This window comes from Didymella exigua (assembly GCF_010094145.1).
Source record: "Didymella exigua CBS 183.55 unplaced genomic scaffold M421scaffold_8, whole genome shotgun sequence".
Classification (NCBI taxonomy): domain Eukaryota; kingdom Fungi; phylum Ascomycota; class Dothideomycetes; order Pleosporales; family Didymellaceae; genus Didymella; species Didymella exigua.
In genome coordinates, this window is record NW_022984782.1 from 795289 (window position 1) to 821941 (window position 26653).

The following is a 26653-nucleotide window of genomic DNA, read 5'->3' on the forward strand; positions in this document are numbered from 1 at the left end:
TCTGTCAGGGCAGGTGCTGCATAACATAACATCGCTGTCTCCTTGTTGGCTTGATGTGCGTTGAGGGGAAAGAGGCATGGGATGAATTGGCCTGTCGCTCGAGCGGCAACACCAGCACTCCGAGACGTGAACGTCGAACCCCACCTCCCGCCCCCAGATTCCATCACTCTGGCAAAGTAAGGCCGGATCGACAAACCCTCTAGGTATAGATGCGTCGATCTTCAAACGTCTCTGTTCCTGAGGGCCGGCCCGTCTTCACCGCAGTAACGCCATCTCGGACCTTAACGTCACTCGGTGTTCGCAATGCTAAAGCGTCCGCGAGGACAACGCGTGTGTCCTTGAGTCGTTGAAATGGGAGTTGGGCATCTGAGTGGGAAGCGCAAGCCAAAGGCATGGATATCGTATTATTCAAACGTTCATCGACTTTGCACTGCTGGAACGTCATGATAACACCAGAGAGCCCCTTATCGTCAGCAAAGGGCATGTCGTGTTTCAAAGCTGTGTTTCAAAGGATGCAGCTCTAGAGCTAAATTGTCCGATGAAGGATCCTGCCCCCTGCCCTGGGCCGCAGCCACGGAACATTCTGACATGCGCGCATCCCTCCACACTACCAACCCATCAATACCAAACGAAATCGTCACTGAAGGAGCAATGTCCGTGGTAGCCATGAAATTCCAGACCTCTCGCAGAACGCAAGTGAAGGTTTCCAGCACCAGTCTTTGGAGCACGACCAGCAATCTACCTGCCGCGTGCGTAACACTATATTTCGACACTTCGTCCGAGAGTTTCTTTCGTTGCCCTAAGCGCCATACAACGACTAATGCAACACACCAGTGCGTGTCAAACAGGTGGAGTTGCACGACTATGATGAGAATTATCTTGCTTCGAAACCTCTGGTCCGGAGAGAAAACGCTGTCCACGATCGGGAAAAACCTGTACCAGGATTTCGACACGGTGGATCAAGCATATCATTCGAACGTGAGAGACATGAACTTAGGGTTATAAATTTCGGGTTGATGCTTTTTCTATATCGATCAGACCAATCCTCAAGAGAAGGTTCATCAAGTGGCTCTAATAGGAGTCGTCTTTGCCAGAGCGTTTCGGATCATGGTATGGATCAACGGCCGGATTCATTACCTTGATGGCGCCGCCACAGCTATGGACATTTGGATAGACGAGCTCGCGAAGACGAATACTGGCAGCGCGACTAGTCAACCTAGGGTGCATTCTCTCTTGAGAGATCATAGTGACAACCGCAAACGTTTTATTCGCCTGTATTGATGCAGCTCTGAGACGAATTGCTGACAGATGCCGATCCAAACCCGGTTCAACGCATACCCTCAGCACTAGCTATTCGAAGAAGCACAGCATCCCATGCGATCGAGTATACTTGCTTGCTTCTCTAGTTAGAGAGGGTAGCATTGTACTAGTGGGCTACAGCTTGTCACCCATTGAGCCGGCCTCTAACGTCCTGCACGTCTATGGACCAATTTAATCCTTGTAGTGCATACAGCTACTTACTGAGCTACTAACACTCGAAGATGATCCATACAACAACAGCTGATTCGTCGAGAAAGAACGTAACCCAACACCTCACTCTTCGGCACCGTGAAGACCCCAAATGCCGCAGAGCGATAGTAGACTTGACACAAGGAAAGTCATCAAACCCCAGGAAAGATGGAACGGCACTACAATCCTAGGATCCCGACTGGTCAACTATTGTTGCACCTCCATGACAAGACGCGAGGACGTGAACGTGTGCACGCGCGAGTCGCGCTATGAGCGCGTGGCACACGTATGGTAATTAAGGAGTGACCATTGAACGAATCACCACAGCTCCCTCGGACCTCCAGAACAGCGCCCTCAGCCCCCGCGACAAAAACAGCCACCACTACCCGTACAACAAAATGCCTCCCACCCACCTCCTCGGAACAAAGCAGTATCTTCCATGCCACAGACGTGATACGGGTCGGACATGCACAGTCAAACACAGTCAAACCGGGAGTCGATCATGAAGTACTACCATCCCCAGCCTTCCAATTCGAGCGGAACGCGAGATCGATACAAAATCACCAGTGCAGATGCAGGGGTTGAGCTTGACTCAGCGCTCAGCGGAAGTATTCGTTAGTGAGCATATCTCTCTCATTCCTCGGTGTCTGCAATCTCGACGGAGATAACAGCAACAGCTCGTGCTGGAACGGTAGGGCGTAGTCAGAGCGCGCTTCTCGGGATAGAGAAGGTGCTATGTATGGGTTATCTAGTTGTGCAACAGTGTAACACGACGCATGGGCAGGAAGCTTAATATCTCTCAGAAGAGATCGGTCGAGCTCTGGAGGGTACTCGAGATAAGTGGGGCACTGACTTTTTTTTTGGAGATGGGGATTCCGATCGTTGGGTTGCATTGTGTGATAAGCAAAGGTATGGAAAGGCGTCTGGGTTCCGTTCGATTCAATCGGTATCTGCGAGCGCTCATTGCTCGACATGATTGTCCGGAAAAACAAGCTCGTGACCCGAGGCTTGAGGATTGCGCTGGGGCTCCGTCACGTTTGAGGGCGCGAGGCGAAGGCCAGGTGGCGGCAGGTGCTCTCGCCAGTGATGGAATTTGGGCGGCACGGACGGAGAAGTCCGGAAAGAGGTCCTGGACGAGGAGGACCAGAAAATAACATGGATAGGTTAGTACTCGGCCGACTTTGCAACGGGTCGTGTCTCTAGAAGATCTGGTCCTTGCTCTACCTCTCCCTCGCAGACTACGAGGACGTTGGGAATTGGAGAATGCCAAGTGGGTCAGGGACAGGAAATGGTCAGACGTGCCGCATCCAACAGCAACATCGGCTTGGTATATTTCTATCATGTCAGTCATCCAGATATTTTCTACGTTGCTGATTCGTCCTTCCTCTTCTACTCCTTGTCGAAACGAACAGCCGGCTGCTCCTTGATCCAGCTGAGATCGACCTTGTGCCCAAGAAGCTCACGGATGTTCGATACACCGTACTTCATCATTGTGGGGCGCTCGAGGGACAGACCAAAACCGTAGACACGCATGTCCTTGGGCAATCCCATGGGCTCCAGCATCTCGGGTCGGAACATGCCGGAGTTACCGATTTCGATCCACCTCTTCAGGCCCTTGTGGTAACCGAAGATCTCCATACTTGGCTGTTTCGATGGTTAGCATGATGGGCGACAGCAGAGGAGTGATGCATACTTCTGTGTAAGGGTTGTAGGCGGGCTTGAAGCGCAGGTTCTCAAGACCCATGTTGGCGAAGAAGTCGCCGAGGAAACGCTGGAGACCTGTGCCGTGTCAGTTTCGAACCAAAGGATATACGTAGAGGTCGAACGTACCGCCCAATGTCAGGCCGAAATCAGCAATGACACCCTCGATCTGGTGGAATTCAGCCAGATGTGTAGCGTCGACTGTCTCGTTACGGAAGACACGGTCGATGGAGAAATAGCGGGCAGGTCGCGGGTCTTCTGCCAATCGGTGAAGCGCCCAAGTGGAGACGGCGGTTGTGTGTGTACGGAGGACCAGGCGTAATGTCTCCTCGTCTTTGAACTTGTAGCGGTCTGCAGCGCCCGTTAGTAAACGTTGCTCATGTCTCAAACCCGTCCAGTGGCAGCATTCTGCTCAAACATACAGCCTATTGAGCCGAAAGCGCCCTCCTCGTGGACTTTCTTGACATCGTTCCAGTACTTTTCGAAGTCTCTGGGCTTCTTTTCCTTCTGGCTTTGTTCGGTCGCGAAAAGACGTTGTGAGCTTGCCTCCATCTGGTCCATCTGTCTCTCGCTCTCGGGGTCGGCGCGCGGCTTGTCCGCTATCGCTGGGTCGGAAACGAAGAAGGTGTCCTGCATGTCACGGGCAGGGTGCTGCTGTGGTACGAAGAGAGCGTCGAAGTTCCAGAAGCCAGAGTCGACGAAGCTAATACGTCAGTCGGTCGTCCGTAATGGCAAACGCGCACAGTCTTACTGTTGAGTGGGCATCTCGACAAAGCCTTGCGAGAAGAAGATGTTCCTGAATTCTTGCCTGACCTTCATCAAAGGATGCAATGCGCCGGCATTTTGCACTGCGCCCAGCGCGGCGAAGTTGTACGGCTTGAAATTCGCGGTCTCCCAGGCTCCGCTCTTGAGGAGGTCTTCTGTCAAGTCTGTGTGCTCCACGGGCATCTCCTTCGCGTACTTGGGTCCCTTGGTGACTGTGTATGTGATGACCTTGGTGACGGTAACGAGCTTCTTCTTCTTCAGGTCGTTGAGCTGCTTGACATCTGATACAGTGTGCGTTTCCTGTATGTCCTTGAGAAGCTTCTGCATGCCGTCCTCGGGCTCTTCTGTGGCTACGAGGACGAGCTCGGTGCCGTCCTTCTTGATCCACTTGTTCTTGAATGCATTGCCCTGTCCCACGCTCGCAGAGTCCTTGCCGACAATGTTCTGTGCCCGAGTTATCAGCCCAAGCCTTACAGAACGTGTACCAGTGCGCTACCCACAGGCAAGTCCTTGATAGCGATCTTCCCCGCCTCCTTCACTGCTTTCCAGACCTTGAACTCGTGGCTTCCATTCGCGACAATTCCTTCCGACTCGGGTGTCAGGTTGACCTGCTCCTTGTCGTTCGTCTTGTATTCGACCATCGATCTGCTGGCGAGCCTGTCGAGTGCGGCCTTGATGTCGCGCTGCAGTATGGCGGGGAAATCCTCATTGCTCTGGAGCGTTTCCTTTGTGTCGAGGAGGTCGAGTACGTCTTGTGTGAGGTTGCGACCCTGAGTCTCCAGAGGTACGGGCACTGGGCCCCGTGTTCCTGTCATTTTGGCGAGTGTACGGTTTGTCTATCGTGCGCGGGGAGCCTCAATCGGCTTGACGTGGGGTCGCGCTATGAGTCGAAAGTGGAAGTGACTCGGAAATTTGGAAGGCCCGAGCGGAGATGGACGCGACGCCATTGGCTCAGGTGCTCGAACTGCAGCTTTGTGTATTGTTTTAACTACATAAACAGAACCGAGTGAAACATTCGCAATAGCTGGTATCGAGAGGAACATGGAAACGGCCTGCAATTTGAAATGGTTTGTTGGACAACGAAAGACGTTGGTGAATGAACTAAAGCCACGCAGCATTCTTCTACGCAAGACACTGCGCAAATCTTGGTGGCTATATATTTCTTTGAAGTGATTTGTCCCTGTGCACAATATTCCAGGCTGCACGGATGATCCAACTGTCATGACGCAGCATGCAAGGGTTGGATTTGGAGAAGCGTGAAAATCAAGAAGTTGTGCTATCAGCCTACACACTGCCAGACTTTAAGGCCAGGAGGTCTTCGTATCGCTTCTTGCAGGGAGACGGAACAATGCAGTATGGTCAGTCGTTTGTCATTGCTGAGACATGCTCAGGCTGCGTATGAAGCGTTGCTGTGGACGAGATGCCTGCCGTCGACTGGCAGCGCTCCAGCATTGCTAATATAGGTCAAATGCCACAATCAGTCAGGCTAACTCCACCTGGCGCTTGCCAGCCATCTTTTTTTCTCACGAACGGTCCGCCGTCTCTTATCGCGACAAAGCCTGATGTCGCACCATATCAAGTGCCGTCAATAGTCCTAACATTCGGGCTACGCACGATAAGGCCAGATACTTTTATCACCAGACCAGTCTCAGGAATGAGGTCATCCACAGCACCGCGACCTTGGCAGATATGCAGACTGAGCTTGTTGCTTTTGCTTCGAGTAACGATAGACCCTTGAATGGTTGTCAGACTTGCGACTTTGAGATGGCTTTGTCTGCTGGACAATCCGTGTAGCTTCAATTATCGGTGCACCTGGGTGGCAATGTTGCAGACGGTATGGCAGACTAGCGCATTCTGGACATGAAGCTGTAAAGATGCAATATTATCGACGATGGAGCAGATGCACACCCACGTTGGTCTGGCTGACGACGCTGGTTACAGGGAACCGAGCATGGGGTTTCGCAGCCGTTGCACACCTGATCAACTGAACATGTCAAGGCTGTCTGACCTTGGCGTGGGTTTGACTTGACCCGCATGACTTGGCCAAAGCCCGAGATGAAGAGAGATGCACGTCCCCCATGCGTGGGTCCACTGTCATCAGAAACTCGCGGGAACAGGGGCCACACCCAGCGAGAACCTCCTTCTCGAGGCGTGCGTCAATGCGAGAGTGTCAGCTCGAGGCTGCCTGACGTCGACCAGAAGCCTGCAAAACACTGTGCAACACAAGTGTAGCCAGCTGCACGAAATTAATGGGACGCTCTTCCGTAAATCATGGCAGGCTCCAAACGGAACGAGCAAGCGACGATGATATGCCGCGGCGGGATCAACGCTCTGGGTCAATATCGGGCGATGAAAATAGCGATGGGACAGTCTCAGAGGGTCTCGATTGGCCGCCACTCTGGGAGGGCCGCGTACGCTTTTGCTGCTCGCTGACTGAGTCGACAGCCAGCGAATCAGAGGGCGCAGATGGACGGATCTGGCTGCGAACGGGCCGGGGGCGCGGGCAGCGGGCGAAAATGACACCAGGGGGAAGAGAAAGAGGAAGAGGGCTCGCAACATGTCATTATTACCGTCGCTGGCATGGACGAGGTGCTGGTGCGCCCGTCGAGGCTGGCAGCGTGACTGCTGCAGCTCATCAAGGTCAGGGCTGCGCGGCCACAGCAGCTCCACGGCCGCCGCAAGAGCGTAGGTGCAGCGCGTTGTTGAGACGACGGCAGCGCGGGAGTGTATCGATACCGGTGTCCAGGTGCAGTGGCGGGGGCTGCGCAGCGTGGTGCATTGATTCGCCGGGGGGGCCCACGGTCAACAGATAACGAGCGCAGCACCGTCAGCAGCGCTGCCATCACAAAGGCCAAGGTGCTGGAGCTGCAATTCTTTTCCGCTGGCGCACTGTCAGGACTGGCTATCGCCATCCATTGCCCAATTGCCGTGCGTGCACCGTCGACGACTAACCGGGCGCCATCCAGCGTTCCAGACGTAGTTGCAGCGGTCCTGGCCTAGCGCGGTGGAAGGCGCGAGCCCTGCTGCGAGTGTGCTGCGAGCGCGCTGCTAGAGCGCCGCTAGGCTCGCTGGGGGGCGCCGAAAACCCCTTAGGACCTGCGCACGCCCAGCGCTCAGTCTCTTAGCCGTGCCATCTCCAGTGTCTCTACAGTTTCTGCTCCCACCGCTGCGAGCCTCTCCCACAGACGTCCGGCCCCAGGACAGCACGCTCGTTTGACCCGCCGCGTCTCGACACACTGCCACGCCCCCGCCGCACCGCACGCCAGCGCCAGCCCTCCCTATCCGCCGCAGCGACAGCGTCTGCCCGTGGCACTGCTGGAGCCGCACATGAAATAAGCGCACCAGGCGCACTCCCCCTACAGGTGACACCACGCACGCAGAGGCTCTCCCTCGCCCGCACGCACAATGGCCTCGCGCTTCAATGCCAGCAAGCTGTTCATCCGCACGCGCTTCAACTACGAGAAGCTGCCTGGCGCCGACAGCCAGAGCTCCTCGCCGCTGCCGCTGTTCAGCAGCAAGTCATGGCCCACTACCCGCGCCCGCCAGCCCTCGTGGGTCAACAAGGTGCAGCGCCCACGCTTCTCCATGGCCCGCATCTTGACCCTGCTCGTCACCGTCGCCGTCCTGGCCTCGATGCTCGGCGGCGGCATCTACCGCCGCCACAAGATGCACATGCAGCACGGTGGCGACGAGAGGAAACAGTACCACTGGGAGCACTACCCACGGTAGGCACTGCCACGCTCCGCCCCCATGACGATTGCACCACTGACTGCGTAGACTTTCGGGCTTCTGGAACGGCGTCCGCACCATCGTCCCCTACGGCGACTGGGTCTCTGAGCAGGACTACGTCAAGTACTCGCAGAGCCCCAACCCCGAGGACAACATCAAGCCCAAGTGGCCGCACATGTCCAAGGACAACAAGGAGCCGCCCATGGACCCGGTCCCCTTCAACCCCTACCCGTTCGAGTCCGAGGCCTACCTCAAGGACCACGACAAGGTCGAGACCTGCTACCTCGACGAGGACGAGAAGATCGACCTCCCTGACATCTACGCCTACCCCGGCATCCCCCAGAACGCGACCGCTCCCTTCTTCGGCTCGTACGAGGAGCTCGGCATGAACGACAAGGTTTGCTTCGAGCGATTCGGCCGTCTCGGGCCCTACGGCTACTCTTACTCCCGAGAAGAGGGCGGCCTTGACATGTCGGCCAAGTCCGAGAAGGCTGGCTCCGAGAAGATCTGGAGCTGGGAGAAGAAGGTCGACTACCGCAAGGTCAAGTGGGCCGATGCCCAGAAGCGATGCCACGAGAAGAACATGCACCGCTTCAAGAAGAATGACACCGCGGCTGAGGGCGCCGGCCCCGCCAAGAAGAAGGTCTCTCGCCACGCCTACATTCTCCGCACCTGGACAGGCTACAAGTACAGCGACTACCAGATTCTCAGTCTCCGTGCCATGATCAGCGAGCTTGCACTCAAGTCTGGCGGCGAGTACGATGTCCACTTCCTGATCCACGTCAAGGACGACAGCATCCCAATCTGGTCGTCCGAGGAGATTTACCAGAAGGTCATCGAGGACAACCTGCCCAAGGAGTTCTGGGGCATGGCTACTCTGTGGTCTGGCGCTCAGATGCAGATGTACTACCCCGAGCCTTTTCCCAACAACGTCTACAACCACGCCAAGGCGCCCGTCCACTCCGTCTACCGCAGTGCACACTTTGCCCTGCAGTGGTTCTCGCAGGCCCGCCCCGAGTACGACTTCTACTGGAACTGGGAGATGGATCTCCGTCTCACCGGTCACTACTACGAGTTCAACACCAAGATTGGCGAATTCGCCAAGAGACAGCCGCGCAAGGGTCTGTGGGAGCGTTCTTCGCGCTACTACATCCCCGAGCTCCATGGCTCTTGGAAGAACTTCACCGAGCTGGTCGAGGAGGAGCTCTACAACAGCGACGAAAAGCCCGTCTGGGGTCCTCCCAAGTTCGAGAACACTGGCATGCTTCCCAGTCCCCCTGAGACTGAGCCACCCACATCGTACCTCCAGGACAATTACGAGTGGGGTGTTGGTGAAGAAGCCGACATCATCACCTTCAACCCCATCTTCGACCCTGCCAAGACCAACTGGGTCTTCCGTGACGACGTCACCGGCTACGACCTTGAGCTCCCCGAACCCCCACGACGATGCGCAATCATTACCGTTGCACGACTTTCAAAGCGTCTCTTGGACCTGATGCACCGCGAGACGTACCTAATGAAGCACCACATGTTTCCCGAGATGTGGCCGCCAACGGTTGCGTTCCACCACGGACTCAAAGCCGTCTACGCCAACCATCCCGTCTACTTTGACCACAACTGGCCGCTTGAGGCCCTCGACGGAACCTACAACAAGCCGCCTAAGCCAACAGACAGCGTTTTTGGCTGGGGTGAGCACAATCAGCTGGGCAACAGCTTCTACTACAACGCTGGCTTCTCTTCTGAATGGTGGAGGAGATGGCTCGGCTCGCGCGAGAACGACAAGGGCGGCCCAGCTGAGGAAGAGGCTGGCTCCGGTCGTCTCTGCATGCGCCCGGCGCTGTTCCACCCCGTCAAGTACGAAAAGGGCTCAGAATGATCTTCACGCTTCTCCGAAATATCTATTTAATCCGCGCTTTTTTTCGTGCTCTTCTTAGCGCGCGGCAGCGCTTGCGATAGACTTTTGCGACACCTCGGCGCTGTCACATCTTTCGACAGGCGCTTTCCATTGGGCGGTGTTTACGGCGTAATCGCAACGATCTGCTATCCATCTTCCGGCACTGTACACATTCATCTGGCCGACTGTCGTTTTCTTTATACCTTGTCCTACCGCGCGCATACTCGTTCTACACATCAAAAACGGAGATGTAATTAGCCGCATGTGGCAGTCCCCTTCCTTTGGAACCGGCGAGTTTTGGATTGGATTGGATTGATCACCTTTGTTTTGGATCGATTGCGAGATTTGGCTGAGAGAGCCGAGAGAGCGCCCGTGGTTGGCGTATGGTTGATACGTGTAGATGATGAGAAGTCGCGCATTCGCTCGCTGCGGCTTCGTTCTCAACTGAATCGCAACGCGCTGGTCGAGATTGGATGGTTGTGGACTATGAATCAATGGATATAATCACCTTACCTTGAACTCCTCATGCTCGTTCCTTCCTCTTCTGGCTTCCTCACGTTGAATCTAATCATGTGGCGCGAGGTACACTTGCTCCCACCATGCTCAATCCGCTCATCAATGCACTTCCCACAATACCAGCCGGCACGCTCAATTCAGATCCATCGCCTCTCTTTTCCGAGCCGTCAGCCTAGAATAGCTCTCGTTCTCGAACGCCATCGCTTTCCTCCACAGCCCTCGACACAATGCCCCAAGGTGCCCATTCCTCCGCCTCATAGCCTCCCAGTACTCCTCGCCAGGTTCACATCTGAACCCAGCACGCTCGGCCACAACCCCACTGGCCGGTGCAATACCCGGCACCAGCCTGATCTCGTGGGATGTACTTGAAGCGTCATCACACTTTCCCTCATCCGCCTCTCGGCAATACGCGACATGGACATGGACCCGCCGTCCTCCCTCCTGCACCAACACCGCTGCCGTCCAACTCACAACTTCACATCCACAAACACACACATCCACGCCGCCAGCCAAGCCAACAGCATCTCCATCCATGATCAGCTCTTCCCTCACCTCGTGCCCGTCGCACTGGATCGCGGAGTACAAGTACTCGCTATTCAGCTGCGGCCACTCGGCCCTCCACGTGCGTCCCTTCTGCCATCTGTACGCACTTCCCTCCGTCACCGTAGCAAGGAGAGCAGTGAGAGCGTGCGGCGCGTAGCGTGCGACGGCGCGGTGCGCAGGATCCTCTGTGACAGCGGTGTCGCACACGCCCGCGGGGAACGCAAGGCGGTTCGAGGCGCGAGAGACGCTGCATTTCCCGCTCTGAGCTCCCCGGGAGCCCGTCGTCTCGCTATTTACGATGAACTGCCGCAGGTGAGGAAACACGAGCAGTGCGTTGGCCAAGAACGCGCCCGTGTTGCGGCTAGATGGCACCGAGAGTGAGTGAATGGCTGACATGTAAGATGCTGGGAGATGGGATACGCTGGCGCTTAGATGGATGTATGTAGCTGATATCCATGATCGGAGGGGGAAGGTGTAGGTCCTGAAAGCTAGGATGTGAGCTTCGGCGTGGACGCGTTTGCACGTCAACAGAAGGGAAAGTGGGTGTGGTGCGCGCTGATCTGCTGGGAAGACCGACGAGGGGATAGTGAATATGTGGATGTATATCTTATTCCGGATCTCGGCTGGGAGACGGTTGAGAAGAGGGCTTTGGGCTTGTGTGTCCTGGTGTGACATTGATGGGATTGGGGAACAATGAGGGCCGTCGTGCGCGCGCTCTGCAAACATGATGGGGGTGTAATTGTTTGAGACACTTGGTGACATACTTCAGAGAGTCAATTTAGCACATGTTATGTGTTGTTGGTGCCTGACGACGACGGCGAGTTACACCTGTCTTCTACGGTACTTTGCTGCCTGTTATGCGCAGCGTGGAGGACACGCATACTTCAGCCGTCGAGATCGGCGATGATCACCTAGTCTGGGTCGACTTGTTTGGAAGAGAACACTTTGCGTGCTGCCTCAATACCTGTGTGATGATTGTTGAGGTGCTGATGGGATGGAGTCGCGGACTTAGCGAGAGAGACAAGGGTGAAGCAGAGAGGGACCCACTTGAATTGTGGAGGGGCACTTCAGAACGTCATGGTTCTTCGATTAACAATAGCTACGCCATACCTCGCCGACACTTTTTTGTGATGCTACGCGCGCGCACACGCTGACCAAGACTTGAACCTATCTTGAAGTATCTGAAAGGCATACAGAACTACACATTACACATCTCACACAGCGGTCAAGATGCGGTTACTCAAGTCGCAAATCGAGCAGAAGACGGGCTCTGGCTTCGTGACGCTGCTACCAGAAGAGCCAGAGGATATGGTACTTGTTCTCAAGTCGCGATGTAGAGCCTATCGCTGACCTCGCGCAGTGGCACGCCTACAACCTCATCCAAGAAAACGACCGCATCCGCGCAAAGGCCGTCCGCCGTGTATCGAAGACGTCCGACGCCGGCTCCGTGAACTCGCAGCGCATCACCATGGACCTCACGATCCAAGTCACGCACACCGACTTCGACATCGGATCCGGGCAGCTGCACGTCTCGGGCAAAGTCGCAGCCGAAAATGAGCACGTCAAGCTCGGCCAGCACCACACGCTCGACCTGGAGCTGAACCGCAAATTCACCCTCGAGAAGGCCGACGGCTGGGACAGCGTCGCGCTGGAAATGCTCAAAGAAGCCTCCGACACCGAACGCCGCGCCGAGCTCTGGGCTGTCGTATTGGGCGAAGGCACAGCGAACATATGCATGATCACCGAGCACCAGACCATCCTGCGCCAACACATCGAAGTCGCAGTCCCGCGAAAGCGACGTGGCGGCGCCGACGGCCACACAAAGGGCATGGATAAGTTCTTCTCGACGACGCTGACCACACTGCTGCGCCAAATCGACCTGCCCAGTACAACCGCCACACAAAGCAAGACCCTCCCGCTCCTCCTCGCATCCCCCGGCTTTGTCGCCAACGCCTTCCTCGCCTACCTCAAAGCCGAAGCAACACGCACCACCAACAAACCCCTCATGAGTCTCGTGTCGAATATCGTCGTCGCTCACTCGTCCTCTGCCCACATCCACAGTCTCAACGAAATCCTCTCCTCGCCCGCGATAACAACAAAGCTATCTGACACAAAATACGCCCGCGAAACGGCGCTCATGGACAGATTCCTCACGCTCGTGCGCCTCGACGACGGGCGCGCCTGGTACGGGCCGCGCGAGGTGGAGCGCGCGGTCGACAAAGGCGCCGTCGGGAGGGGAGGCGGGGTGTTGCTGATCAGCAACAGTCTATTTCGGGCGCAGAATGTTCGGCAGCGGAGACGCTGGGTCGGGCTTGTGGACCGGGTGAGGGACGTCGAAGGCGGTGAGGTCAGAGTCCTCAGTTCGCTGCACGAGAGCGGAAAGCGGTTGGAGGGGCTGGGCGGCGTGGCGGCGATACTGACGTATCCGCTCGAGGATCTGGATGAGGAGGGCGATGAGGGATTAGGTGCTGGGGAGGAAGAGCAGGGGGATATGGTTATTTAGATGGAGTGAAGATACCCAAGGAAGATAGAGCATTGATACAGAGGATTCTGTTTACGCATTGTTCGTGCGACACTTGCGTGTACACATCTCGCCGGACTCGAAGTTGAACGCTTAGACTGGCAAGCCTCTGCGCTTCGATTGTTGTGGGATCAACTTCAAGTACCAGGACAAGACTGACTGCTGAACACAAGCAAATTTCGTTTCGATGCCGGCAGCGTTCAATTATACGGTACGCTGATTCTGCCGGAGATGAAATGTAGTAGTCGACCTCAATTGTGTCGTCGACGAGTGCGAGCGCATGGCGAAAAGAGTCGGTCACAGGCAGCTTCAGCTGGAGGCCACGAGCAGGTAGTTAAGACGCTGCTTGACAAAGGCACAGAGGTTAACGCACAGGGTGTAGACTACGGAAACGCGCTGCAGACTGCTTCAGCTAGCCGCCACAAGCAGGTAGTCAAGGTGCTGCTTAATGTAGGTGCTCATTAACCCAAAAAAGACAGTTGTGTTGAGGTCGGAATGGCCTCGCTTAGGCACAGCGTGTGTAGATGTCTATATGTCTCTCAGATCTTTTACTTTCGCCTAATTATGAATCGAATTATGTGCAGCACATCGCGCTGATTGTTTGGTATCAACATTGCATCACACCTACCACTAATTCACGACGGCAGCCACCAAAAAGATCGAAGTCCGAATCTACATCCTCACACCCACAAAGCTAATCCCAAATTCATCCCACGTCTTGATCCACTACCCAGGTCTCCTCACATCTCTAATCAAAGACAAACTTTCTCAACAAGCCACTGGATCTTCAACCTCTTCGCATCCAACGGCTAGCAATCGCAATAGATCGCAGGCTACGGACCAAATCAGAGCTCACACTACCACCCCGGGTCGCACCAATGCATGGCGATGATTTCGGGTGGGAGCGCAAGAATCTGCCTCGGTGTTGCAGACTCGAAGAAAGACCGCGAGCAAGCTCTCAGGCTGGGGGCTGCAGGCAAGGATCTGAGCGAGGGGGGTAGAGAGGAAGGTGGTGTGCTGCTTCATGCAGCGGTGGGGGATGTATTTATCCTCCCGGCAGGTGTGGCGCATAAGACGCACAACCCTTTGCCCAAGACAGATGGGAATGAGTTTCATTAGCGGCCAGATAAGAACGACGAGGACGGAAGTAGGGAATTCTTCGAGACTATCCCGAGGATGGGCGAGTTCATGATGATAGAGGCGTATCCGAGGTGTGGAGAGTGGGACTTTGCGGTTGGGGACGAGTATGAGGGGCAGTTTTATGATGTGTGCCACAGAATGTCGAAGTGCCGGGGCGAGACCCAGTCCTTGGGTTGAGCGCGGAGGGACTGACGGGGCCATGGACCAAAGAGGGAAAGACGAAATCGTGAAGGAAATGGGAATAGAAAGACGAAGGATGAGTTTCAATGAACTTCGAGCAGTAACGCAGTTACAGGCTGGGTTGTCTGAATTGGTGAAGCAATCGAGAAACGTATGAAGGCCTAGGAGTTACAGTGATGCCTTGCACAGGCATATTCTCTTTCAGTCTGCCAATTTCAGAGCCAGGCCAGTAGTTCGTCCGTTCCAGATCTGCTTGCTTATTGTGGCTTGTTGCTGTCGAATTCCTCTTGCCCAAGCCGTCTCGCATCAACACCACTCAGCTCAGAGACCGGAACCGCGACCAGTGGCGAAGGCGCAGTTCGCGCAATGCCAGTGTCATTGCCAGCAAGCTCTGCAGTACCACCGATACCTTCGCGTTTGGTATTGTGAGTGTACGCTTCTGGTTGTGGGTCTGCAGTTGCGTTATACGCAGACTGAAAGCCGTATTGGGGCACAGGCGAGAAACCGCCTTGCTGAGGATACCTATATTGACCCGATTGTCCGGGTAAATTGTAATGTGTCGGCTGAGCCGGATAGGACTGAGGCCTTGCTTCAGTGTAGCCTTCAACGCCTGCTGGTGGCGAATCCGAGTCGATGTGTGCCCCGCTGCTGTGCTGAGGCAACTGCACAGCCTTCCTTTTGCGGCGCAGAAAGAACCAAACACCAGCTCCTACAAGTGCAAGGCCAAGTATTGGGCCAATGACGACTCCTGCAATCCATGCTTTGGAGCCTGGTTCGGGTTCAGACGCCTGAGTTGGCAGCGCTGGAGTGCTGGTTGTGGCTCCTGGTATCGAGCTTGCTGATACAAGGTCAGATTGTATCGCAGAAGACAGGTAAAAGTGGTGGCTTACTTGTAGCAGTCGCCTCCAGTGGGACATCCCGGTAATAGGACCAGTTTGCGCTTGAGTCTCCGCAGTTGATGTTCGTTCGAGGATTAGAGTCATGGGTATTCTCGAAGATAAAGATGGTATTGCATATTGAAATCGCAGCGTTCTGGTAGTTTTCGGTACAAGCAATTGTTCTCACACTTGAGCTGTCTGGATATGTATAGATTTGCGATCCTCCAACACACGCTGTCGGCGCGTAGCAATGGGTTTCGGTCTCTGGACAACACTGAGCATACTGTCCGCTTTGATACCATGTGAGGCCGGAGTTGCCTGACTTTGTTAGGAGGTTAAATTTCTGCAGAGCTCTTGGACTTACAACTAATGCTAGTCCCTAAGATACAGCCAAGTCAGAAATATTCCAGGACAAGCTTGTGATGCCTTACAGGTGTTGCTCAACTCAAGGTACCCAATGAAGGCATCGCTATTTTGCCTTGGTAGCACAGCAGGAGCGGTGATAGTTGGATCCGCGAGCTTAGCGTTCGAAAGCTGCAGCAAGGCTGAGGCTGAGGCTATGATCTTATGTAGTCGTCCTGACATATCAGCAATCAGAATTGCAATTGTAGCGCGGAGCTGAAGACGGAGAATTCATCGCGAAGACGAGCAGCGCACGACTTAAATGAGCGGAAATTGCTTTGCGCAAACAATGCCCATTCGCAGTCACACTCGACCCGCATCCCTGACGTGCGTCCAGTCTCTCATCGTTCAAGGTGGAGACTGGTGCGTTATGTCAGACCAGGCCAACGGGTAGAACATTGACCAACAGTAAGCCGGTCGTACTGAGCCACTCAATGATGCTTATGAAGCGTCTAGCCAAAGGCGGGCTAGGGATGACTGCCGTGAATTGTTCGGCTGAGAACCGCGTTCTCAGTCTGACGTGCGTTCACAAGATGAGAGCATAGGGATACCTGAACAGTGTCTAGCGGCGTTTGATTGTAGCAACAACTCGCTACATCGACCTGTGGCGTTCATAGAGCACAACCAAGCCTTTTGGCGCAACAGCTGATATGCAGACAGCAGACATTCTTAGAGCTGGAACTACATCTCATTGAACCGAGTCATCGTAACCGTACCTGGCAACTGGATGCTCAGTGCTGCAGTGCCAGATGAGCAGAAGCTGCTGCAAGCAAGACAGCGGCGTACTTGTGACATGGAGTAAGGAGTCATGTTTGACAAAAACTCGCAAGGATGCACCCAAGCATGCGCTGTGCGTCTTGGAGTAACGCTGAGGCGAAGTCGTGCTGATGAAGAGAGGATCGTTGCGATCAGCGTAAGACCAATCTAATTATGGATCGCCCACGAGTGTCTGCGGCGTTGTTCACGCTCTGCGCACTTTTCCATTGCCGGCCGTGACGAGAGATGATACTGTCTGGCACAGGCTTATGAATGTCGCGTCGACTTTACCAGCGGAAGATGCCTGACAACTGTCGCTCACGGAAGGTGGGATGCCCACACTCGGGTCGGGCCCTTGCGGAATCTTAGTCAGCACACAAACTTGACAGTTATTGGGATCAGTTGAGCTCCCAGAACCGCAACAACAACGCGCTGCTAAATGTGACCAGTCGCCAGGGATGCTTTTTCGATCTCAGAGTCTCGCAGTCTTTCGAATCATTCTCAGCAATCGCCACACCGCTCACGAAGGCGCTTCACCGCCAACATGGCTCTCGGGCATGGGTTCCCTGTGAATACTCACCTCCGGCTGCACACAGATCCCCACTGCATCCTGCGATTTCGGTTGTCACACATCGCAGTGCTCTATGGTTTATCCCAACGAGCAGCAATTGACCCCAGGTCCATAGGTGTTGAGTTTCAATCCCAAGCCATCAAGTTCCTAAAATGATCGTCAATCAATTCAGCTGTTGAAGGAGCGGTATCCATGTCTTGATCAATCTCCCGCCTTGTTTGTCAGTCTATTGCGCCGCAACGCACCGAGGTGTGACTTGTTCGCGCACTCACTTCTCGCACTCACTTACATCTAGCCTTCCTTTCTTCGCTATTTCTGACAATGTTCTCTCTGACGCGCTGTCAGAAGACTTCACCGAAGCTTACTGCAGAGCGGTTGCATTTCAATGACCTACCGGACGACATCATTATCCTCATCTGTTCGGAATGCACTGTCGACGAGTTTCTTGCTCTGCAATCGACTAACAGGAGATTGAGAAACCTAGCATCCGAGTACATCAACACCATCGCACCTTTGGTCGCGCGCGCCTCGTTCCCTGGCTGTGATAATCTTTTACTCTACCGGCCTCTTAGCTTCACAGTACCATGGCTCAGAGATTTGATACCTCGCCAACTCGCAGCGATCTTGGTGGATCGTCATCGCATCGCACATGACTCCATGCAGCAACGCTATGGCATCCCAGCCGAAGACGCTTACGGCGATGAACTACGAGCACGAATCGCAAATGGTTGGCGTGTTTTGTACCGGCTAGCGAGCATCTCGACCCCCACATCCCAGCCAGATGACCCCAAGCCGGTCAACGAGTTTGCCTCTCGGTTTTTGTGCCCTTCGCGCAGATTGGGAATGAGCCAGCAGAAAGAAGATTTAATACTTGAACGGCGGCTTAGACACATCGACGCTATGCCCAAGCAAGACGCCAAAGACTACAAACTCATGTTCATGCTGCTATCGTCTGCATTCCGAACATCAATCTCGAATATTGGCGAGGATCACAAGCCATGGGTGTTCGATTGGGGCAGCGGCATTGATGGACAGAGACTGTTTCGCAAAGGCAGCTCCTGGTTGGCGTGGTTCGTCCTGGCTGAAGGCTGGGGCCCCTTCTACAGTCAGTGGTGGAAATTGCCGCACGACTTGCCTGATACAAGACACTACATCCGTGATCGTGCACTTGCGAGGTGGAGTAGCACCCCACACAAACTGATCGATCACCAACGTGAGCATGCGCGCAGGATCCAGGAAGCCATCAACAGTAAGGCAGCTGTCTCGACAGACTTTGTGTCGATTAATCCCATACCATACTTCACGCAGTATGCAGAGCACCGACTAGCGAAATGGAAGTCCGGCGTCCTTCCTGCAAAAGAAACCTTGTCGCATGTGCCATTCCACATTGAGTTTCGCTGTCCTGAGGAGCTGGTCCAGCAGTATCAACTGCTCGTACAAGACAAAGACGATGCAAAGAAAAATAACATCGCTGCGAGGAGATGAAGGAAATCGAGTCCAGCCACTGGCTAAACACTCGGTCGGCGACCCGAAAGCATGACAGTCTTGTGAGAAAGTTACACATCATCTGGCTAGCATACCGAGCATGTTGATCGGGTCTGCACATGCCCCGGCAGCTTGTGGGCTGCATTTCAGGCCCGGAGCTTGGCGTAGCCTTGTATTAAGGCCAGCCACCGTGGAGATTAGGAGGGACATGCACACCGACAATGGTGCAAAGTTGCAGCACTGATTCAGCTTGGCGGCCTATGGTGATTCGTTTCTACACGGCAGGGGTTCCCCTCTTTCAGCCTTGCGGAGCGATGTTTCGAACATAGCAGGGGAATAACGCCCCCAACGTTCAGAACAGCTACGAGAAGAAAGGCTCCTCGAGCGAACAAGCAGTGAATAAAGAAGGAAACTTGAGAAATGTGGTCTCCACTAGATGGTATGCGGTAATTAATAGAGGCGGTTCTTATACGAGGTGCCACTTACAAGTTGTCCGTGATCATGTATGCTATATATAGCCTCACAAAACCGCGGGGATCGCACGCCGGCGCGGGAACACCTAGTGGAAGCGGGCGATCCATGGCATGTCAAACCCGCCGTAACATTGTATCCACACGCAGATAGCCTCTTCTCGTCTTCGGAGGGCAGCTCTGCTATGTTTCCTTGCTCTTTACCGTTTGGCTAGAAGAAAAGACCTCAGGCATGCTCCATGGAGCCTTGCAGCGCTTACACCTCCCCGACCCCGAACGACGTGCGATCGACCACGCACATACGACTGATACGATAAGGACGGCGCTGGACGGCACGCCAGCAAAAGATGGTGGGGAGGGGGACTTCAGAGAACGATACACAGCACAAAGACAACACGAACGGCGCAAAGGGGAAGGAAACAACGCCCGCCAACAATGAAAGTGCTCTGAGCTCAGATCGGAGCGTGGATGCTCTCGACACCCGACTCGCCTCATCTTCCATCGACAACACGACCATGTCCTCGTCCGCGATAAGTCAGTCGGGCTACTCAACAGCCATGACATCGAACATGACGAATGACGATCGCTCTCCTAGCAGCTCCATAGCCACCACGTCGCACGCGCAACCCAGTCTCACGCTTCTTGAGCTCATGTCAAACTCCGCATCGTCTTCGGCGCTTCCCGATAGCTTCGACTTCAACGTTTCGAGGAGGGGAAACTACGTTGCAGTGTACTCGGCGTCGAATATCTGGCTGATACAGACGGCACAGCTGCCTAGGCTCTTTGCGCGCACCCTCCAAGTCAAGCGCAAGCCCGTTGCTATCGACATCACAGAAGACGGCTTTCTGCTCGCAGTACTGTCGCGGCCATCGCAGGTCGACTTGTATGAGATTCATGGCGAGCAGGGCGGACAAATCAAGATGCGGAGAACGGTGCAGCTAGTGCACGAAGCCAGCTCCCTCGTTATCTCGCCGGATGCGCGCATCTTGATCACTGGAAATAAATTCGGTATCGAGGTTGTCGCTGTCTTTCCAGACGCGCCTGTGACCGCGCGACGTACACTTTCTGGGCCTGCAGGCGACGCGCTGGAGTTCTCGGATGACGGACGCACGCTGCTCATTACAGGGTACGCACGCAAGTCAGATAGCTCTGCTCTATTTGTTCTTCCAGGGTTGTACGATGGCCCACTCGACGAGGAGGGCGCGCCAATACCTCAAGCGCCGGAAGTTGTATGGACAGGATCTGTGCTTTTTCCAGAGACCGCAAGAATAGCGCGACAGGCTACGCTGCTTCCAGATGCCGACACAGGGACCTTCAACGAGCTCTTCGCTTTCAACGCAGAAGAAGATTCTTGGGGGATATATGACATTGCCTGTCAGCGGTTCACGCAAAGGAAGATGTTCTTGCCTGATCATCAGCGCTGGACACGGTCCGAGTTCGTCGACGATGCCATGCCCGCTGTTTCCCCCAATGCTGATCTGGCAGCGGTAGCTCTACGGATGCGCGGTACCACCAACATTTGGATATACGAGGTGCCTGGGTGGGAATACAAACCGAGTGAGAAGGCAAAAGGTCAGGCGCCTATCCAGCCTTGCTTTTGTATACCGATACCGAAGCTTGGTGTTGGTGCTTATCAGGAGATCTGTGTGCTGCGATGGGTCAAGATTGGCAACAACGTCCAGCGACTCATTGCGGTGGGTAACTCGAGCATAGCACCGATCGAGAGCGATGTACCTGATGTACCAATCGGACCGAAGGGTGTCATCGTTGTTCTCGATTTCGATAAGACGAAGCCCGCAGGGGTTGCGATTCCGGTGACATCTAAAGTAGAGTATGATCTGGATCCTTTGTGCCCGGGTGAAGTGCTTCCAGAAGGCTCCTTAGACTTCAATCAAGAAGTTGAGCTAATGAGAACAAGGACATTGGCACAGCGCAGAGCACAAGGCCAGGCGAGCGGTGCGAGACGTAGCTCTAGAAGTGGTACATCATCTGTACAGCGCTCGCGTACCACTGTCAGACCACCACCAATGGCTGATGAAGAAGAGCTGACGGCGGAAGAAGCGCAAGCAGCCTTCGAGATGCCGTACGACAACCAGCAGCCTAGGTCGCAGATGTCATTAGCAAGAGCCGCAACTGTGGCTGCCGTGTCCCCTGCAAACCGTCGACACCTGCGTGCACTACCTTTCCGCCCGTTGGAGTACCGTCGCGCTGATGGCTCCGGTCAGCGCGAGTTGCCCCATGAGAGCGATGCAGATAACTGGGTCCCACCACCCCCAGCGTATACAGCCAAAGCGGAAGAAGCTGAGAGCGTCAGTCTGAGCCATCCCAATGCGCCACCATCAGCACGCCGAGCAAGTCGCGGTTCGAGTCGAGGTTCTGGGTCAAGATCAGGTATACCTCCGGTGCCTACGCTTCCCGCGATGACTGCCACAGTCAATCCTGCACAGCTTTCGCCATCGGGACCATACCAGCACGCGGGCCAATCATTCTCCGCTATTGACGTATCGCTTCGACGACCATCACTGAGCCATCTTACAACATACCCAGGCCCACACTCCTCAGACTCAATACGAAGACGAGGATCCTCAGCCCACTCACCACCTCAACAATTGGCCTACATCTCGCCTTCACAAGCTCAACCACCGTCGACAACGCCCCCAGCCCGACGCCCTTCGTGCGTCAACCGCCGCCCAGCGACCGGCACAAACGACATCCGTCCACCACCCATTACTGACCCGGAACTACTGCACCGCGGCTCTGCGCCCCTCGTACCGCGCGCTGCATCTATCCCACGCCATTCCGTGGCTGCATTCCAGGATCGGCCGCTGCCGCCAAACCCTCCGCTTAATCCCACGAGTACGCCTGCGCCTCATCGATCAATCTCACCTCCGGCTCACCTCAACAATCAAGCGAGGAGAAACTTGATGCCCCGTCTCGTGCCACCATCACAGCAGTTGGTGGCGCAGGAGTGGTTTAGAGGAACGATGAGTGCGCCGCCCATGTCGGAGGGATATGCAGGCGTGGGGATGTCAACGCTGGGTGGTATGCAAGCACCACATAGCGCAGTACCGGTGTTGACCGAGAGAACGGGGACGAGAGGGAGTAATGGCAAGAAAGAGGGGAAGGGGAAGAAGAGGATTGCATGTTCGGTCATGTGAGAGCATAGAGAGTGTTCCTTTGATATTATTTGGGCGGTGCGATATATACCCTTAGCGTTACAATTGAAGGACGTGATCACCGTTTCTGCTGGACGACTACCACCATGCAGTACGAAACTATTTCTGACCTCTTCTAGGTCCATTGAACTTCGTGACACCAAGTCTCATGGGGGGATTGAGCGAAAGCCGTGGTTGGGACCTAAGCCGATTGTTGGCTCATGATACTCAACGTTCCGGCATCAACCTGTTTTAGCCTTGTGCTGACCGACTCTAGGGGTGGTGGTAAAAAGGAAGAAGCTCGCATAGCATTGCTGCACATTGGACCAAAGCCTTGAGTCTTCCAGCTTGCCACAAGAGCATTCTCCCGAAGGGCGCACATGCATCATGGCAAGTATCTTCCACAAAGCGGCGGCAAACAGCTTTTCCAACTTCTCCATCTGTGAAACATCATACAAGAATATTGGCGACTTCGATATTTCCGTTGCCATATTGATACCTAACACCATGAAGCCGGGAAGGCATCCGCTGCACGTCAAATGGCATGGCGGCGGCTTGATATCGAGTGATGCGCTATTGCAGGACTGGTTCTCCAACTACTTTGACCCTTTCACAGATTGTACATCCTTCATAGTTCTACCAAACTATCGCTGTATCTCAGAACTCTCAGGTGCCGAAACCCATGAGGACATCAGGGACTTCTGGACGTGGGCCAATCGAGATCTTGCAAGGGTTTTACAAAATGCGGCGCCTCCTATAGAGATGGATATCGATCAGTTATTGGTTAGCGACGACAGCCCAGGGGGTTTGCACGCGTTATACCTGGTGTTCGATTTGCCTGAGGGTCGCATCAAGGCACTGCTGTCGTTCTACTCAATGGTCAAGAAGTGGTGCAAGAGCGAGGAATTAATGAGAGAATGGAGCCGGCCTACGCCTGATGAGGAGATGATTGACAAGTATCTTGTGCAAGTGCCCGAGCGCTGTGTTGTGTCCACTGTCTAGCGACAGGTGTCTCGCGAGAGAAGAGCTCGCTGACGCTTCCCCGGCGAATGAGCATCGTTGGGATCTGGCGCTTAGCACAGACAGGGGACTGCATCCGTTCGAGAGACTGAGTGAGAAGAGGGTTTTCCCACTAACTCTGATCTTGCATGGACATGCTGATCAGAGCGTCAGCCTCAAAGATTGCGAGGACTTCGTACGAACGGTCGAGAAAGTAAAAGTGTTTGGACCAACTGCCCGGAAGGATGCCCACCTAGTCGCCAAAAAAAGAGCTGGAGCATGGGCTCCAGAATGAATTGGCTGAACAGGATGAGCCATGGCTTGGCGAGGAGCTGCAATGGCTCGAGACGGTATGGCTCCAGTGAAAAGCTCGTGTCGCAGTTTCAGTCTGCTGTCCTTTCTTTGAGCGCGTGACGATTCCATGAGGTTTGACTCTCGAAGGTCCAGGATCGGCAAACCCATGCTCGATTGTGGCGAGGCGTCTTAGGGATGGCCTGCCTAGTCGCGTCAGATGCGCGAGTCTGGTGGCCTCGCTTGTTGTCTGGTGCTTGCATTTGCACGTGCAGCGGCTGGCCTGCGCTGAACCTCTCAGTGCCCGCTGATCCCACGTGCAATCAACAATGACAGAAAAGCCGGCCTACAACTTTGGCTACGATGTTTCTGCCGCAGAATTTGCGGTACCTAAAAGTGCATATTTAGGAGCTCACCCCGAGGCTGCATTCAAGTCGATCGGCACCGCTGCGCTGGTACTGGACACGTGTACACCTTCAAAACCTCGCGTTCTCCTTCTTCAGCGCGCTGCAAGCGATTCATACCCCGGCAAATGGGAGCCTCCTGGCGGAGCTGTTGACGACGACGACTTGAGTATCCTGCACGCCGCTGTGCGTGAGTTATGGGAGGAGGCCGGCCTTCAAGCCGCTTACATGGGTGGTCCAGTTGGAGAACCTCACTTCTTCGCTCGAAGCAACGGCGACAAGGTCTGTTGCTTTAGCTTCGCTGCATATGTGCCGTCTGAGGGAGGCGCTATATTGACAACAAAGTTGGATCCGAAAGAGCATCAAAACTACGTGTGGGCTACTGAAGAAGAGGTCAAAGCGGGCCAGGTCGGTGCTGTGGACTTGGAGTTCGTACGAGAGGAAGTTCAGCGCACAGTGCTGCTGGCCTTCACACATGCACACGGGGAATGATACACGGTTCACTTCTTGAATCAGATCCAACCGCGGAGGATGGCGACAGCAGCCCATCCCGAGTGGCTGTCCAGGCCGGCATGTCACTAGGTGAACCTTCACCAGTCTGACTATTAGACGACCCACACAGCCTCGATCTAGATTGAATCGATCGTTCTCAAACGGCAAATCGTACACGTACGCCCACGTTCGATTTCTCTTTGCTCTTTCCCTTGAGCTTGCACATATGGTGTTGTTTCAGTCTTGCATCCCGTGCAGCCACAGCGGGGTCATCATAGTACTTCACCCTGCAGTAAGCGCTAGCAGCTTCTGCGAGGCTGAATATGTTATCTTTCTTGTATACACCTCTATTCTCGCAATAATCTCCTACTTTGCGACCTTCCCTGACTATCAACACCACTCAGCTCTCATATTTACCCTGCAGAACGATACACGCGGGTGAAACGCGATCGCTCAAACTTCATTTGTTGGGCTGACAAGGCTAAAGTTCCCGAGCTGTGCAGGTATGGCGAACGGCTTCCTGTTCATTGATAAACACACCTCGCATTTTCGCACGAAGCTTGACGGCTGGACTCAGTCGGTGGAAGACTACTACCGGGCAAATATGTTTGGCACAAGTAGCAAGCGCGAGTTCATCAAAGACCTAGGGAAGAACATGGAAGGCCTCAAGGATCAAGTGAAGAGTGATTACGAGAATACGGCGCTTAGAAAGCAGTCCCAGTTGCGCACGTCCAAAAGCCTTGGTTATGAGGGCTCCACGGGAGTGGGATGCGAATTAAGTGATGTCTTCAAGTATTCGATGCAACAAATCTGGGAGCAGACCCGTGCTGTTGCGGACGGTGATATGATGGACGAAATCCCTACATGGCCAAATTGGACGCAACCTCAATGGATGAGTAGCTGATTGAATAATTGTGCTGGATACAGCTGATATGTTCCATAAGAGCAGAGATAGAGACCAGAAATGGGTACGTCACTCCTTCCACAAGCATTGAAGCAATACTGTTGCTGACAACGGATTACTGATCGTTGCAGCTGGAAAAGACTGAATCCAAATTTGTAAGTAGACCTCGGACGGCCACGATTGCACACATTCCTAACGCACCACCTTCTATCGCGCAGGAGTACAGAGTCAATGTGTACAACAGATGGCACGCCGATCTCAGCGATGCTTTCACTAAGACGTACTGTGCTGAAAACCCGTTCTCGCTACCCACTTCTACTGTTCAGATGTGTTCCGTTTGCAGACACATCGTCTGAGATCTTGCAGAGAAAACTATGGATGTAAATTTGGAGTACATTCTTAGTTCTGCAGAGATCTGTCGAATGTGCAGTTTTCTCGTACGATCATTCTTTGACGATATTGGTGATGACGACAAGATTACTCTTTCCCGCAATACTGCCGCACTACGAATTGGCTACTGGGGTAGGCGTGTTATAAGACTCATTACTCTACTGAGTTAGTTTGCGGCCCGCGGAGTGCTCCAAGAGGTTGAAGCTGACGATACTATCTTAAGTGAATACCTCCCAAGCGAAGGACTAGACACCCATCGGCCGCCCTATGTTGCCGGTTCTTGATCGTGCGGCGCGATTTGGACTGCTATGTGCTTGGGCCCGCTGGTGTGATAACAATCATGATTGCAACAAAAGGGAAAACGCTCAGACAGTGTTTCCAACGAGAGTGCTTGATATTGGAGGACTGCTCGATCTTGGGTCTCCTCCTGTTTGGGTTCGATTACTGAATGCGGAACAGCGAAGGAGCGACAAGTATATTGCACTATCTCATTGTTGGGGCGAGCTTTCCGAAAGCCAGAAGAGAACAAACTGCACCAGCCAGGGAAATCTGGCAAGAAGATAAAAAGCCTTCCACGTCTCGGAGTTACCAAAGACCTTTCAGGATGCTATCAAGGTGGTAAAGTCTCTTGATCTCGTACCTCTGGATCGACTCGCTCTGTATCGTACAGTTCGATGACAATGGTGCAGATTTTCGACGCGAATCAGCCAAGATGCACAGCGTATACTCGCACGCATATTTCACAATGGCTGCGACGGTAGCCGACGATTCCTACCACGGGTTTCTAGGTCTTTACCGCGAATCTGAACACATCTTTGTTCGAGATGGTCAGGGCAGACAATTCTTCATCTTGACTGACATTGATGATTATGATGGCGATGTCGGCAATAGCTTGCTGGATTCACGAGCTTGGGTCATGCAGGAGACCGTCTTTGCGAGACAAACAGTTCATTTCAGT

The 26653-nt window shown here is 54.3% G+C and overlaps 11 protein-coding genes across 11 annotated transcripts; 6 read left to right on the top strand and 5 right to left on the bottom strand.

Annotated features, from left to right (window-relative positions):
* Positions 1-2056: 2056 nt before the first annotated feature.
* On the bottom strand, positions 2057-3158 carry M421DRAFT_375746 (uncharacterized protein). Its single transcript, XM_033589796.1, has one exon. It carries the CDS (start codon positions 2858-2860, stop codon positions 2309-2311), a length of 552 nt encoding a protein of 183 aa, XP_033450766.1. The 5' UTR covers positions 2861-3158; the 3' UTR covers positions 2057-2308.
* M421DRAFT_99815 (uncharacterized protein) lies at positions 2899-4790 on the bottom strand (the record flags this gene model as incomplete). The annotated part of the gene is made up of 6 exons (XM_033598806.1): positions 2899-3153; positions 3203-3288; positions 3340-3561; positions 3633-3913; positions 3962-4419; positions 4476-4790. The coding sequence occupies 6 exons, from the start codon at positions 4788-4790 to the stop codon at positions 2899-2901; spliced, it is 1617 nt and encodes a 538-aa protein (XP_033450767.1).
* A 2590-nt stretch (positions 4791-7380) lies between these two features.
* Positions 7381-9580, top strand: M421DRAFT_58253 (uncharacterized protein; the record flags this gene model as incomplete). The annotated part of the gene is made up of 2 exons (XM_033595579.1): positions 7381-7700; positions 7753-9580. The coding sequence occupies 2 exons, from the start codon at positions 7381-7383 to the stop codon at positions 9578-9580; spliced, it is 2148 nt and encodes a 715-aa protein (XP_033450768.1).
* A 666-nt stretch (positions 9581-10246) lies between these two features.
* M421DRAFT_3572 (uncharacterized protein) lies at positions 10247-11332 on the bottom strand (the record flags this gene model as incomplete). Its single annotated transcript, XM_033589631.1, has 1 exon — positions 10247-11332. The coding sequence occupies one exon, from the start codon at positions 11330-11332 to the stop codon at positions 10247-10249; it is 1086 nt and encodes a 361-aa protein (XP_033450769.1).
* A 321-nt stretch (positions 11333-11653) lies between these two features.
* On the top strand, positions 11654-13285 carry M421DRAFT_376092 (uncharacterized protein). The gene is made up of 2 exons (XM_033589801.1): positions 11654-11968; positions 12018-13285. The coding sequence occupies exons 1-2, from the start codon at positions 11888-11890 to the stop codon at positions 13158-13160; spliced, it is 1224 nt and encodes a 407-aa protein (XP_033450770.1). The 5' UTR covers positions 11654-11887; the 3' UTR covers positions 13161-13285.
* Positions 13286-13836: 551 nt separating this feature from the next.
* On the bottom strand, positions 13837-14785 carry M421DRAFT_376100 (uncharacterized protein). The gene has a single exon (XM_033589802.1). It carries the CDS (start codon positions 14517-14519, stop codon positions 14031-14033), a length of 489 nt encoding a protein of 162 aa, XP_033450771.1. The 5' UTR covers positions 14520-14785; the 3' UTR covers positions 13837-14030.
* Positions 14638-16116, bottom strand: M421DRAFT_376078 (uncharacterized protein). The gene is made up of 4 exons (XM_033589800.1): positions 15808-16116; positions 15741-15755; positions 15389-15694; positions 14638-15336 (listed from the first exon to the last, which is right to left on the bottom strand). The coding sequence occupies exons 1-4, from the start codon at positions 15959-15961 to the stop codon at positions 14756-14758; spliced, it is 1056 nt and encodes a 351-aa protein (XP_033450772.1). The 5' UTR covers positions 15962-16116; the 3' UTR covers positions 14638-14755.
* A 1832-nt stretch (positions 16117-17948) lies between these two features.
* M421DRAFT_58643 (uncharacterized protein) lies at positions 17949-18590 on the top strand (the record flags this gene model as incomplete). The annotated part of the gene is made up of 1 exon (XM_033595621.1): positions 17949-18590. The coding sequence occupies one exon, from the start codon at positions 17949-17951 to the stop codon at positions 18588-18590; it is 642 nt and encodes a 213-aa protein (XP_033450773.1).
* Positions 18591-19142: 552 nt separating this feature from the next.
* On the top strand, positions 19143-22331 carry M421DRAFT_418831 (uncharacterized protein). The gene has a single exon (XM_033591911.1). The coding sequence runs from the start codon at positions 19408-19410 to the stop codon at positions 22216-22218; it is 2811 nt and encodes a 936-aa protein (XP_033450774.1). The 5' UTR covers positions 19143-19407; the 3' UTR covers positions 22219-22331.
* Positions 22332-22623: 292 nt separating this feature from the next.
* On the top strand, positions 22624-23408 carry M421DRAFT_418832 (uncharacterized protein). The gene has a single exon (XM_033591912.1). It carries the CDS (start codon positions 22723-22725, stop codon positions 23215-23217), a length of 495 nt encoding a protein of 164 aa, XP_033450775.1. The 5' UTR covers positions 22624-22722; the 3' UTR covers positions 23218-23408.
* A 118-nt stretch (positions 23409-23526) lies between these two features.
* On the top strand, positions 23527-24654 carry M421DRAFT_376172 (uncharacterized protein). Its single transcript, XM_033589803.1, has one exon. The coding sequence runs from the start codon at positions 23835-23837 to the stop codon at positions 24399-24401; it is 567 nt and encodes a 188-aa protein (XP_033450776.1). The 5' UTR covers positions 23527-23834; the 3' UTR covers positions 24402-24654.
* Positions 24655-26653: the final 1999 nt, after the last annotated feature.

Excerpts from the sequence above, each read along its gene's own strand:
- M421DRAFT_376172 (XM_033589803.1), top strand. The coding sequence starts at position 23,835 with ATGACAGAAAAGCCGGCCTACAACTTTGGCTACGATGTTTCTGCCGCA.
- M421DRAFT_376078 (XM_033589800.1), bottom strand. The coding sequence starts at position 15,961 with ATGTCAGGACGACTACATAAGATCATAGCCTCAGCCTCAGCCTTGCTG. Across the intron at positions 15,337-15,388 it reads ACTGGAGGCGACTGCTACAA|CAAGCTCGATACCAGGAGCC; the intron begins GTAAGCCACCAC and ends ACCTTGTATCAG.
- M421DRAFT_418831 (XM_033591911.1), top strand. The coding sequence starts at position 19,408 with ATGGTGGGGAGGGGGACTTCAGAGAACGATACACAGCACAAAGACAAC.
- M421DRAFT_418832 (XM_033591912.1), top strand. The coding sequence starts at position 22,723 with ATGAAGCCGGGAAGGCATCCGCTGCACGTCAAATGGCATGGCGGCGGC.
- M421DRAFT_375746 (XM_033589796.1), bottom strand. The coding sequence starts at position 2,860 with ATGACTGACATGATAGAAATATACCAAGCCGATGTTGCTGTTGGATGC.
- M421DRAFT_376100 (XM_033589802.1), bottom strand. The coding sequence starts at position 14,519 with ATGGCCCCGTCAGTCCCTCCGCGCTCAACCCAAGGACTGGGTCTCGCC.
- M421DRAFT_376092 (XM_033589801.1), top strand. The coding sequence starts at position 11,888 with ATGCGGTTACTCAAGTCGCAAATCGAGCAGAAGACGGGCTCTGGCTTC. Across the intron at positions 11,969-12,017 it reads CAGAAGAGCCAGAGGATATG|TGGCACGCCTACAACCTCAT; the intron begins GTACTTGTTCTC and ends GACCTCGCGCAG.